This window comes from Onychostoma macrolepis, chromosome 18, assembly GCF_012432095.1.
Source record: "Onychostoma macrolepis isolate SWU-2019 chromosome 18, ASM1243209v1, whole genome shotgun sequence".
Classification (NCBI taxonomy): domain Eukaryota; kingdom Metazoa; phylum Chordata; class Actinopteri; order Cypriniformes; family Cyprinidae; genus Onychostoma; species Onychostoma macrolepis.
Window position 1 is genome coordinate 16,525,609 of NC_081172.1, and position 12,796 is coordinate 16,538,404.

The 12,796-nt window shown below is 38.0% G+C and overlaps 1 protein-coding gene across 2 annotated transcripts in view; it reads right to left on the reverse strand.

Moving 5' to 3' along the window:
• The window catches only part of sipa1l3 (signal-induced proliferation-associated 1 like 3), a 92,805-nt gene that overhangs the window by 3,132 nt on the left and 76,877 nt on the right, over positions 1-12,796 (reverse strand). For both annotated transcript variants that reach the window (XM_058750855.1, XM_058750854.1), the window contains 11 exons: positions 12,323-12,559; positions 12,042-12,218; positions 8,568-8,677; positions 7,723-7,835; positions 7,183-7,625; positions 4,520-4,726; positions 4,265-4,427; positions 3,970-4,162; positions 3,722-3,871; positions 757-883; positions 367-448 (listed from right to left, as the gene is read on the reverse strand). In XM_058750855.1, coding sequence (XP_058606838.1) covers positions 367-448; positions 757-883; positions 3,722-3,871; positions 3,970-4,162; positions 4,265-4,427; positions 4,520-4,726; positions 7,183-7,625; positions 7,723-7,835; positions 8,568-8,677; positions 12,042-12,218; positions 12,323-12,559 — 2,002 coding nt within the window. The remainder of the gene's footprint in view (positions 1-366; positions 449-756; positions 884-3,721; positions 3,872-3,969; positions 4,163-4,264; positions 4,428-4,519; positions 4,727-7,182; positions 7,626-7,722; positions 7,836-8,567; positions 8,678-12,041; positions 12,219-12,322; positions 12,560-12,796) is intronic.

Consider the following 12,796-nt stretch of genomic DNA (forward strand, 5'->3'; position numbering starts at 1 on the left):
CATGGTGTAGGTCGTTTATAGCTTAACTTTCTGCTGGTTGTATTTAAGCTTCAGAAAGGAATCATAAACCTTTGTTTGTCATTTTTGTGATTTTCTGCAACCCAAAAGCCAATGGAAAAATGCTATTGGCTTTTTGTTGAGGGGACCAGCGTGATGCCAACTACTGGGTTGGCCTATAAAAACACATCAAACACAACTTGGTAACACTATCACATTTGACAAATGTGTCATATTTCAACTTTAAATAACTCAGTTTCAAGTAACTGACTACTTTATGTGTTTGAATACTCAGCAATAAAATTACTCAAAATACCCGTCCCTAATGAACCTGTCCTGCACTGGTCAGGTTCCTTCAATGTAACTCACTTTTTCCAGATCATTGTTCAGCTGTTTCAGCATGACTTCCAGATGATATAGACGCCCAGACAGGTCATTGGGAACCTCTTCACTGCAACACACACAGATTAAAAACAAGTTAATACCAGTATCCTTGCATATAAATTCTTATTCCAAATATTTAAATGCTTAATCCATGATTGAAGGAATGAGTTGATTTGAGGTTAAGCAAACATGCAGAGCCAACATTGTGCCCTTGGTGTAACACTACTGTTAACAAACCCTACACTGCAGAGAACTCAGAGGAAGAGCAAGTATATATATATATATATATATATATATATATATATATATATATATATATATACACACACACACACATACATATACACAGTACAGGTGTATGTTTGTCTGTCTTACCTGCTGAAAGTAGGAGTGGTGCGGGGAGTCTGTGGCGTGTGGAAATGCACCGGGCTGATGACGGGTCTCAACTCATTGCCGCCCGCGTGAGACTCAGACAATGAAAATAAAGAAACAGCTCTTTGCACTGTAAAAAACAGACAGATTTAATAATTCAGATTAATGAGTTACTATTTTAAGCCTTTTTGTACTACATGGGATTGCCAGAACAAAACAAACTTGGAGCATTTTTTTCATGTTCGTTAAATAAGTTTTTGTTTTTTAAAGTAACGACCAAGTGGCCAGCGGCAGACAGTGAGCTGATCATATGTTTGATCAATTTAGCCTTCTCAAACCATCACGACTTGCCTAAAATAAAATCTATAGATATAAAACAGTTCAAGCATATAACAATGTTTAAACGTTAAATAAATGTGTGCTGTTAGGCACATATCCAATAGTTTGTGCAGAGAGTGGAAGCTTAAGCGTGCTTTGATGGACATGAAGTCGCCAGCGCGATCACTTGCATTTTTTTTAGTGGATACAGCTTTAAATATGCTGTAATTTTTGCTTATAAAGGTAAGAGTAATACATGATTCGGAACTGTAAAGGGTCTACTTTTGTCTCGGTATTGAACAGGAGCGCTTCACAAAAATGAACCGAAACTCAGCGAATACATGCCTCACACACATGACAAATATCTCTATAGAAAGCTTTAAATTACTACTTAACGAAATAAAACAAATCGAAAAAACAAAAACTCTTTCATTATAACCATGGTCATAATCCAAAAATCCACTTCTCTCTAAAGGCGCGTCTAATGAGGAGACGGCGAGTCAGGATCATCTTCATCTTTGCGACACGGACTCAGAAAACAGTAGTTTATTGGTAACACTTTACAATAAGGTTCATTAGTTCACATTAGTTAACTATATGAGTCAACATGAACTAAGAATGAATACTTCTACAGCATTTATTAATCTTAGTTGATGTTCATTTCAGCATTTACTAGTGCATTATTAAAATCACAAGTTATGCTTGTTAACATTAGTTATTGCACTGTGAACTCTATTTTTATTAACTAACATTAACAAAGATTTATAAATAGTGTAATAAATGTATTGTTCATTTTTTGTTCATATTAGTTAAAACATCAACTAATGTTAACAAATGACACCTTATTGTAAAGTGTCACCAGTTTATTAGTAAATAATTCAAATATCTCCTTGCTATTTCCCCCGGACACATTCATGGTAATTACTTTTGCTGGGGCTTTTTGTCAAGCTTCAGCCTATAGCGCGTGTATTTGAATGCAGAACTGCGGGACACTAAACACTGTCGAGCCTCTCTTCACAGTCGCGGTAGCACTTGTGTTGTTTCCACCAGCGCGGCAATTTTTTTTTTATCACTAATTGATGGATGTCTAAAATATTAAAATAAGGAGAAGCCTAAAACTGAACTATGACGTGAAAACTGGCCCCAAGCCTGGCCCTAGGGGCATAAAAAGTCGGGGCCTGTCGGACCTGAGCTGAAATGCAGGGCTCTAATATGGAAGCCCATTTGTGCCACATAAAAAAAAAAAAAAAAAAAAAAATCATACTTTGGTAAATGAGTACAACCCAAAAGTTGAGAATTATGAGATAAAAAGTTGCAATTATGAGACATTTGAAATTATGAAATAAAATGTCAAAATTATGAGATATAGTCAAAGAAATAAGTAATAGTTACGGCTGTCAAAAATAAAATTCGAATTTCGAATAGTCGTTGAATTTAAAATAAAAATCCACATTCGAATACAAAAACGTTGCATTTGAATTTTAGGTGTGCGTCAGGCAGCCTTATCAGTTTCACACAAGATCCGATGACGATGTAGGTGTCGTTGCATTTGAATGTTTTTGTTAGCCTATCCAGCTAAACCCACTAGATGCGGTGCGGTTTACGTCAAAACTGAAACCAAGCCGTTCACACAGAACACATATTTATCGCATTTTCTATAGGGACATCTATCACCGCCGCACTCGCATCTTGCACAAGAGAGCCACATATTTAGAAAGCCATGTAAAATTAATGTAAGTTCAACTTTTAAAAAATGTCTCGAGACTATGGCAGGTTTTCCCCATCATGTTTTTAAGCGTAAAATGTACTCTTTGTGATTGGTTTTCGGTTCTTTGTATTAAACTATACATACATACATGATGCTGTTTTGTTTCTAATTGTTTAAGCAACTTACTTAATTATATATGGTTTATAAACATTAATTTAAACACTATGCACTTTTTGCAAAGATAGTAGTGTTATTTTTTTTGCTTTGACGAAACGTGCATTAGTGATATTTTGCTCGATGCGCTCTCGTGATGTAAAGGCTTAGCGATGCAGTACTCGGTTCCCATATCTGAGAGAAGCCAAAATCTTTTTTTCCCCCTAACTGAAATGATGCCTTTTAAATTTGAATATAATTCGAATATTGATAATATTTAAGTACAAAATTCTAATTTAGTTTTTCAGCCATTTTGACAGCCTTAGTAGTAGTAGTAAATTATTTTCATTGCCATCTCAGCATCCAAGGCCATCCTAATGGCAAAAATCAAACTGAAACAACACAAGAGTTACAAACACAAAATAAATCCAAACAAATACAGTCAATAAAACTATACAAGATTTTTTAAATTAACATATGATAAAAAAAAAATCTAAAATCTTTTCAGGTAAAATCTTACTAAACAAGTCCCTCAGTGAGCGTACTTCATTAAAAAAAGGTTTCTACTTGCATTAAAACTGGGAAAGTTTAATAAAATATGTTTCATAAAGACTTAAGTCCAAATTATAAAATAAAAGTCATGATGATGGAGAAAAAAAAAGGTAATAATCAACTTCACAGTTTTTTTGTATGCACTTTTTATGTAATAATTATGATTAACCAAAACATAAAATGGGCTTCCATAACTTAAAGTATCTTAGTTTGAGTTTGACAAACACAGCCTCATACCTTCATATGCTTTGGCCGCATTGACGAGGCTGGACCACTCTAGACCACAGGCAGTGTCAGGAAGGGGCATGAGTCCAGGGTCCAGTCTTCTGAGAGGTGGAACCTTATCCTTCACCTCAGTTAGAGATATTTCTGATGCAGACAATGGTACTGAAAAAAAAATAAAAAATTGACAGTTTATCCCAAAGCTATTAGCAGAGAAAGAGTAAAAACATACCAACTGACTATGACCAACAAATGACACTTACCTTTCTTACTAGGCATGAGGGCTCCATGATTAGTGTTGTGTCCGTGGCGTCGAGTAGGCAGCGTGCAAGTGAAGAGAAGGTCACTGGGCGGCACTTGTCCTTCAAAAAGAGGCGTGCTTGCATAACTAGAATCTCTCCGTCCACTGCACAGACTCTCATCTGAGAAAGTACGTTGCAGGGTCCGATGAGGAGACTATAGGGAAGCACAAACACACATTGAACAAATGAGTTTTATTGATTGTCTTGTATACAAGCAGAGGTTTGTATTTTTTGTCACTTTCTAGTGTTTGTTTACCCCATCCCGTGATGGTGTCTCTGTAGGGTTGTCCATGATGATGAGCTTTTTCAAGTCGTCCTCGATGGTGCTTTTGTGAGATCTGCGTGGTGAGCGCAGGTCCCTCAGAGAGGCACGTAACCGGGGCTGTCCGAACACGTTCTTACTGTTCATATCCACCTGCCTGAAAGCATACACATAATAATCAGGACCAAGATTCAATTGTCATGCATCTATTTCATAAACATGAAATATACATTTCATAAACACACATACTTATTGCTGTTGCTGTCAGTGGAGGTGAGGCTGGTTGCTGTGCTGTTCTCCTCCTGTTGCCATGCACTCTTGGTTTTACAAAAGGACTTGGGGGCGGAGCTTGACAGCTGGGCGGAGCCTGACGTGGGTGTGACTGTTGAAGATCTTAAAGGCCGGGGTTTATCACCCATAGCAGGGGTCTTGTACCCTTGAGGGGTATAGCAGGCCCTAAATCCCAGAAACAAAAATATACACAATTCATATGTTGGTAGGTCACAAAATCACATTTATTACATTCTATAACTGCAGGCATAAATCTATTAATGCCCATCACTGCCGTTTGTGCACATGTTTGTCAGTCACACCTGAATTATCCCATATGTGTGCTGTGCTCCGCTATGTCTATCAAGGTACACTAGCATTCAAAAGTTTTTATTGTAGTACTTCAACTCATTTTATACAACAGTTCTTGCTGGTCCTCGAATCTGATTGGCTGAGAGCCTTTTCTAGCCGAGCGATATTCTAGTGATAACAGAACCATTTCACCGTTTGTATCACTCCGCTTGCAGTATTTCTCATAGTGAGCGTCATGGCAAACGCCCAAATCCACTTAAATTATATAAATATGATTTTGTGTCACGGAATGTAGTTTTTTTTTAGGTGAGAATGTAGTTATTAAGACTTCAAATATGCAGTTTGTTAACAAAGATAACGTCTATTTAAAATTTGCATTGACGTTTTCGGAAATGTGAGCTCCAGGGAGTTACCTCGGCCAATTTTTCGGGAATTTGCTGCTGTCTCTATGGTGGTTAAGCATTAGATATAATTCGTGTTTATATATTCGTAAACACAGTATCACACTCATAGCTGTGCGATATGGCTGTACATCAGCACGCTGTGATTACCTACGGCCAAATCACAGCCGTGCTGATGTACAGCCATATCGCACTGCTACTCGTGTGATATAGCTCATTTATTTCAGTTAGTTTACACGACAACATTTCTTTGTGTTAAAGTTTTTAATTATCCCGTATGTGTATTGTGCTTTGCTATGTTAATCAAGGTACACATTCAAAAGTTTGGGATCAGAAAGATGTTTTTAAAAGTCTCTAATGTTCACCAAGGCTGCGTTTATTTGGTCAAAAATACAGTAAAACCAAGATAAGATAAAGCTGAATTTTCTGCATCATTATTCCAGTCAGTGTTACATGATCCATCAGAAATCATTCTAATATGCCAAGTTGGTGTTCAAGAAATATTTCTTATTAATATCAGTGTTAAAACAGTTTTACGTGTAGACTATAATACATTTTTTTAAATTCTTGATTAATAGAAAGTTCAAAAGAACAGCATTTATTTCAAATAGGAATATTTTGTAACATTATAAATGCATTTACTGCCACTCTTGATTAATTTAATGCATTGTTGCTAAATAAAAGTATTAATGTTTTAAGAAAATAAAAAAAAAATCTGACCCCAATCTTTTGAACAGTAGTGTACAGTGAGGGAAAAAATTATTTGATCCCCTGTTGATTTTGTATGTTTGCCCACTGACAAAGAAATGATCAGTCTATAATTTTAATGGTAGGTTTATTTTAACAGTGAGAGACAGAATAACAACAAAAAAAATCCAGGAAAACGCATTTAAAAAAAAGTAATAAATTGATTTGCATTTTAATGAGTCAAATAAGTATTTGATCCCCATCAATTAGCAAGTTTTCTGGCTCCCAGGTGTCTTTTATACAGGTAAGGAGCTGAGATTATGAGCACTCTCTTAAAGGGAGTACTCCTAATCTCAGTTTGTTACCTGTATAAAAGACAACCTGTCCACAGAAGCAATCAATCAATCAGATTCCAAACTCTCCACCATGGCCAAGACCAAAGAGCTGTCCAAGGATGTCAGGGACAAGATTGTAGACCTACACAAGGCTGGAATGGGCTACAAGACCATCGCCAAGCAAATCGAGCTCTTTGGCATAAACTCAACTCGCCGTGTTTGGAGGATAAGAACAGAAGAATGACCCCAAGAACACCATCCTCACCTTCAAACACGGAGGTGGAAACATTATGCTTTGGGGGTGTTTTTCTGGTAAGGGGACTGGACAATTGCACCACATCAAAGGGACGATGGACGGGGCCATGTACCGTCAGGGCCAGGGCATTGAAGCCAGCCAGGGCATTGAAAATGGGTCGTGGATGGTATTCCAGCATGACAATGACCCAAAACACACGGCCAAGGCAACAAAGGAGTGGCTCAAGAAGAAGCACATTAAGGTCCTGGAGTGGCCTAGCCAGACATAAAAAATCTGTGGAGGGAGCTGACGATTTGAGTTGCCAAAAATCAAACCTTAATGACTTGAAGAGGATCTGCAAAGAGGAGTGGGACAAAATCCCTCCTGAGATGTGTGCAAACCTGGTGGCCAACTACAAGAAACGTCCGACCTCTGTGATTGCCAACATGGGTTTTGCCACCAAGTACTAAGTCATGTTTTGCGAAGGGGTCAAATACTTATTATGCGTTTTTCTGGATATTTTTGTTGTTATTCTGTCTCTCACTGTTCAAATAAACCTACCATTAAAATTATAGACTGATCATTTCTTTGTCAGTGGGCAAACATACAAAATGAGCAGGGGATCAAATCATTTTTTCTCTCACTTTATACATTTCAGAATAAATACAATACCTTGGTTTGAAGCTGTCGACATTGGCTGATCCAGGAGGGGGGAATGTGCGAGTGCGATAGTTCTTGCTTTGATTTGCAGATGCAATGACGGGTGAAGACTCCCTGCGACGACCCTCTCCTGCTGCCCTCCCTCCCGCTCCGGACAGCTCCTGCAAGCCGCTGTAGGTAGCAGAGCCATGCAAAGGTTTATGGGGGGTTCCTGCAAGGCTGCGGCTAGGTTTGGCTCCTTTAGTGTTGGGACTTGGCGTGTAGAGAGATGCATCGATGCCACTGTCACTGGAGCCTCCCTTGCCCATAGGGTCAGGGTCGGGGTCTGAGGGGTCACTCAGGGCACCGGAAACCCCACCTCCCACGCTGTCAAACCAGCGCTCGTCACTGTGACTGCTGGAAGCATTACTGGAGAGCGTGTTACTGCTGGAGTGACTGGAATAGTGTGCCTCACCCTGAGAGAGAGCAGGAGGAAGAGTGATAAGTACACAAAGGAAACTTGTGAAAACCTCCTGATTAACCTGATGATGAGGAACGAGGATGACTTCTTACCTTAGAGTGGCGGTTTGGAGAGTCCTTCCCTGCAACGTCCTGTCGAGTCTGTCTTCTTGGAGCTGAGCCCACTGACACACCTCGTGATGAAGCAGGAACATGCCACATGGGCTCTGTCCAACACAAAAGGAGTAAAGTCCAATTCACACTGTCACAAAACTGTTTACATGCACTTTAAAAGAATGTTATATAAACATCTAAAGATAAATTTAATCTTGCCTTAACCTGACTTTAGTATTTCACAGGAGATGGATCACTTTTGTTAAACTTTACTAAACAAATCAGTGACTCAGTGTGAACAGCCCCTTATTTTGTGCGTGTTTGACACTCTTCATTGTGCTTGATAATCAGATGTTTGTTGTGTTTCTCTAGCAGACTCAGTATTATTTTAGTATCATTTATATACTATTATAGTATTTATCAATATTTTGAATTAGCTTTTATTTTTATATTTTCATATTTCATTTCAATTTAAGATTCAGTAATCTTGTGCTTTGGTCATTTTTATTAGTATTTTTTAAAAATAGTTTTTATTCAGCTTTAAGTTATTCTTATTTCAGTTTACGTTTTTTTGTACTTCAGCTTAAAATCATATTTATTTCTAGTTGGAGTTTTTCCATCTAATATTCATTTTAGTTTTAGTAAATAATAAGACTCAATTAATGCCTGAATAATGACCAGTGATCACCAGTGAAAGCCAATGGTTTTCGTAAAGAAGCCTATATTTACAGTGTATCCAGCAGAGGGCACTCAGTGATGGAGCGGTACACAAAACACATTTACAGCAGTTTTTGTTTAAGGACTGGTTCTCCATAAATGTCTTTGGATTATGCATGTTTGTTTACCTGACTTGTTGCGCTCCATCGTGCTTTCTTGGCTAGTGAAACCAGATGATGATTCTCCACTCGAGACATCGACTGTAACGTGTGGATCAAATCGCTGGACTGACCCAAACCTACACACACAACAAATATTAACATGTTATTAAATATATTGTTATTTAACCTATGTTAATCAGCTAAATTCTGACCACTTGGATCAGGTTGGTTGGCATTTTATTGGAGAGCAACGACATGTGGTTAGAGTTAGCAAAACAGTGGAAAATGCTTACAGCAGTTTTAAAGTCAACATGAAATACTGTTCACAGATAACAAGGGATGGGATTTTAGTCATCTGAATTTAGTGGATTGTGGAAAGGGTTTGTATACGACAGGTGGTTGAAGGAGAGTTTGGACACAAAAACCCAAAAAAGGAAAGTTGCCCCAGAGTAGGATTGCCACCCGTCCCTTAAAATACGGAACCGTCCTAATACGGGATGCGATTTGTCCCGTATTTTACAAAGGCCAACAAGTTGAATCAACAAATAAGTATTTTGCACCGTTTATAATGCTAATAGAAATTACAATGAAATCAATTTCATAAGAAGTCAGAGAAGCTCATCTTGGTCTTTGTTTCCATGGCGATGATGGAGTCTCCAGAACATCGAGGAGCTCACGTCCGCCCTTTGTCTGTCCGGTAACTAATGATGAACGCGCAGTTTGCAGAGAAGCATTTGCGGTGGACTGTCTGACTTAAAGGTATAGTTCATCCCAAAAAGAAAATTTTGTCATCGTTTACATTCCCACAAGCTGTTCCAAACCTGTAATAATTCCTTTCTTTTGTTGAACATAAAAGAAAATACTTTGAAGTATGTGGGTAACCAAAGAGTGTCTGGTCCCCATTGACTCTGATAGTATTTTTTGTTACTGAGGACCAGCAGCTGTTTAGTTACCCACATTCTTCAAAGTATCTTGCAGGTTTTGAACAACCTGGGTAAATTATGACAGAATTTTCATTTTTGGGTGAACCATACCTTTAAAGTGACAGACACATCTGTGCTTCTAAAGGCATAACCCTATTGTTTTATTACAATTTGGATAGTCTGTTAGAGCATGATAAGACATGCATTATTAGACAGAAGAATTAACAGATTATAATTACTAATGTTAGACCCTATTTATTAATTTATCATTTATATTAATCATAAATATATACATAATAAATAAGCATATATGTCATATACAATTTGACATTTTAAAAAGTTTAAAAAATGCTAAACTATTTAGATTTAAATGTAGTCCTAATTTAAGCAAATGAATAATAAAAAATAATCATCTCATCCAGGTTAACAGCTGCAGAACTGTCAAAAAAAGACTAATAAGAATAAATAATTGACATATATGAGCATGTTTTCTCATGGTGTATTGTTAAGCTATGATTATGTGTGTTCTTTTATTATTTTGGGGGCAACCCTACCCCAGAGGCAGAAAAAGACTTTAAAGTCACAATGAAACAAAATTACAGACAGATCTTTTGTTCTGTATAGTGATGTTATGAGTATTAAGAAATCAAACAGGGTCATTTCTGACACCCTGCAGCAAAGTCTGCATCATACACATGCCACATTGAATCCAAAGTCTGTTGCAACCCAAGTGTTCTGTCACTTGTCACCTTGTGGGTTTGAGCGTTGATGTACGGCTGAATCTGATGGGACTAATAATAGCACTCATTAGCACATCTCGCTGAATCACCACCATAAACAGAGTCCGTGTGAAATGTTAACAGACTCGCAGTGCCCTAACAACTCTCTATAACACCCCAATGCACTTTAAACTGTAAACACATTCAGGAAAACTTTAAACAGCGTGTGAGCTGTAAGCTGCAACTGACTTTAATATTAAAACGTATTTCCAAGTGAAACGGAATATTGCATTATAATCTCTAGCTCACAGAAAGCTGAAGTTTGGAAAAGAAGAGTTAAGGATGTTCTGCCTCAGGCTGTTAAACCGATGTCAGCAGAAAATGAATGCTATTCCAGAAGGGAAGCAAATTTCCAGGTGTTGACTAAATATTACGAAGACAATTTATTTCTGTACATTAACTTTTCTTGCACAGATTAAGCGTTCACTACATGGCAAGTAATGTGTGCTAAGAAAGTAAACAGGGTCCATTTTGATTTAATGCAGATTTTAAAATATGGTTCAGAATCAATTATCTTGATAATAAAGGTCTTTGTGAGCTCTATAAATATTTAAGGTGTTTGTCACGGGGATGGTGTTTGGGGGGGACAAGCCCTAATTTAGATGCAGAACAACCAGGATATGCTAATCAATGACCTACTTTTTTAATTACATTAAATATAAATGCATGTGACTAGGAAAAGGGGAAAAATACAAAGAAGTCAACATGATTTTTTTGCCCATTTCTTTTCTTGTTCCTAGGCTTATTGTAAACCATTCAGTGTATGTTAACTTCAAAAAAACAAGTTCCTCTGGTTGAACAGGGCAGCTAGCCATCAAGCACACAATAGTGCACTATGAAAGTCTGTACATGCCATGACCTCTGCATTATACACATATACAATCACACACAATAGGCTTGTGAATCAGCAGCAGTCTAGGTCTAGCTCATACATGCCTCAACCGCAGTCTCTCATTTACCATCAGACACACCCACATGATGGTAAACAGCGCCTGAAGATGTTCATTTCTATCCTCGCTATCGTTTATTGCTTCTTCTGTATCAGTTCCCAACAGTTATGGGAAAGATATTGAATATTTGCACAATATGAAAGCAAAACAGACATTTCAATAATGTCTCTGATAGCAAAACAGTGTTGGGAAGTTCAATTCATTGTGCCAAATGTCGGTTTTGGAGACCAAACTGTCAGGGGCCGTTTAGACAGAACATGTTTTTGCATTCCATTGCTGCTTTTCCATTGTTTTTCTACATGTACTAGACATGATTGACCACTGCGCTTGAGTGTTTTGCAGCGTTTTACGCATGACACAGCGTTCTTTAAAATGCTTAAAAATAGTTCCAACATTTAAAAAACGCATCTCTATACTTACCATTTTTAAAATTCCATTCATGCTCTGCATCTTGTGTTTTTAAACACACGAACTTCTGTGTGAATCACTCCTTACACTGCACTAAATTCACGTTTATCATCATGCACTACCACTTTCTTCTTACTTAATATAATTTCAGGTCAAATCAATATTACATATGCATTTATTTATTCCATCAGTAGCCGTGTAACAAGTGGGATAATGTACAATTATCTGGTCATTATCTCAAAATAAAACCCTTCAGAATGAACACCCTGACAGGATTTATTAGGCAAGAATCTAAATGTATATCTCTATATTGTCAAAATGCTCAAAGATTTTAGCCCTAGTTGCCAATGAATGGCTCATCTATAAATTTTTTGTCAACTGACAAGTCAGATGAAAGTGTTGTACTGATGCCAAAACCTTCAAAAAAACAAAACAACTGACCCATCTCGAGTGGGTTTATAGTGGACAAAGGGTCCGCTGAGTCCCGGCACACCCAGTGCGGTGGAGCTGAACCCAGAGCCTGGACTGGAGAAACTAGCCGAAGGGTTTCTGTACGGCATCCCTCTGTCCCCGGCAAGAGGAGACACACTGTAATGGTTCTCTGGATAACTGACAGGCCTGTGGGAGGAGACGGATATAGCTAGTGAGAAGAAAACAAAGCCAACATATCTGGCCAATAGTTGGTTTCCTTGAGACTTTAACTATATGCTGAAATGTCTCACCTTTTAGCAGAGATGTGTTGGGGCTCTCTGAATGGAATGGGGACCAGGGCTTTGTGTGAACGGCTGGGGACTGGTGGGGGTCCGCTGGGGGTCCACCGCTGAGCAGAGCTGTGTGTACCAGGTGGGCTGTCCCAGCGCCATACTGGGGTTCGCTGCCCACCACGATACCCTGCAGCCACTGGCTCCGCTTCTCCCTTCTGCTCCATCATCTTCATCTCGTACTCCTCCGTACAGCCCCTACAAACACACAGTCATTCCATACATCATTCATATTTAAATATGTAAATAACTAAGAACTCTAAAACTGTCATCAGTTCATCACTTCATAACTAATAACTACTGTATATATAATTTATACACTACAGTCCAAAAGTTTGGTCGGTAAGATTAAAAAAAAAAAAAAAAAAAAAATTAAAGTCTCTTTAAAAGTGCCCCAATGCTGCATTTACATTTGATCAAAAAAATACATTAAAA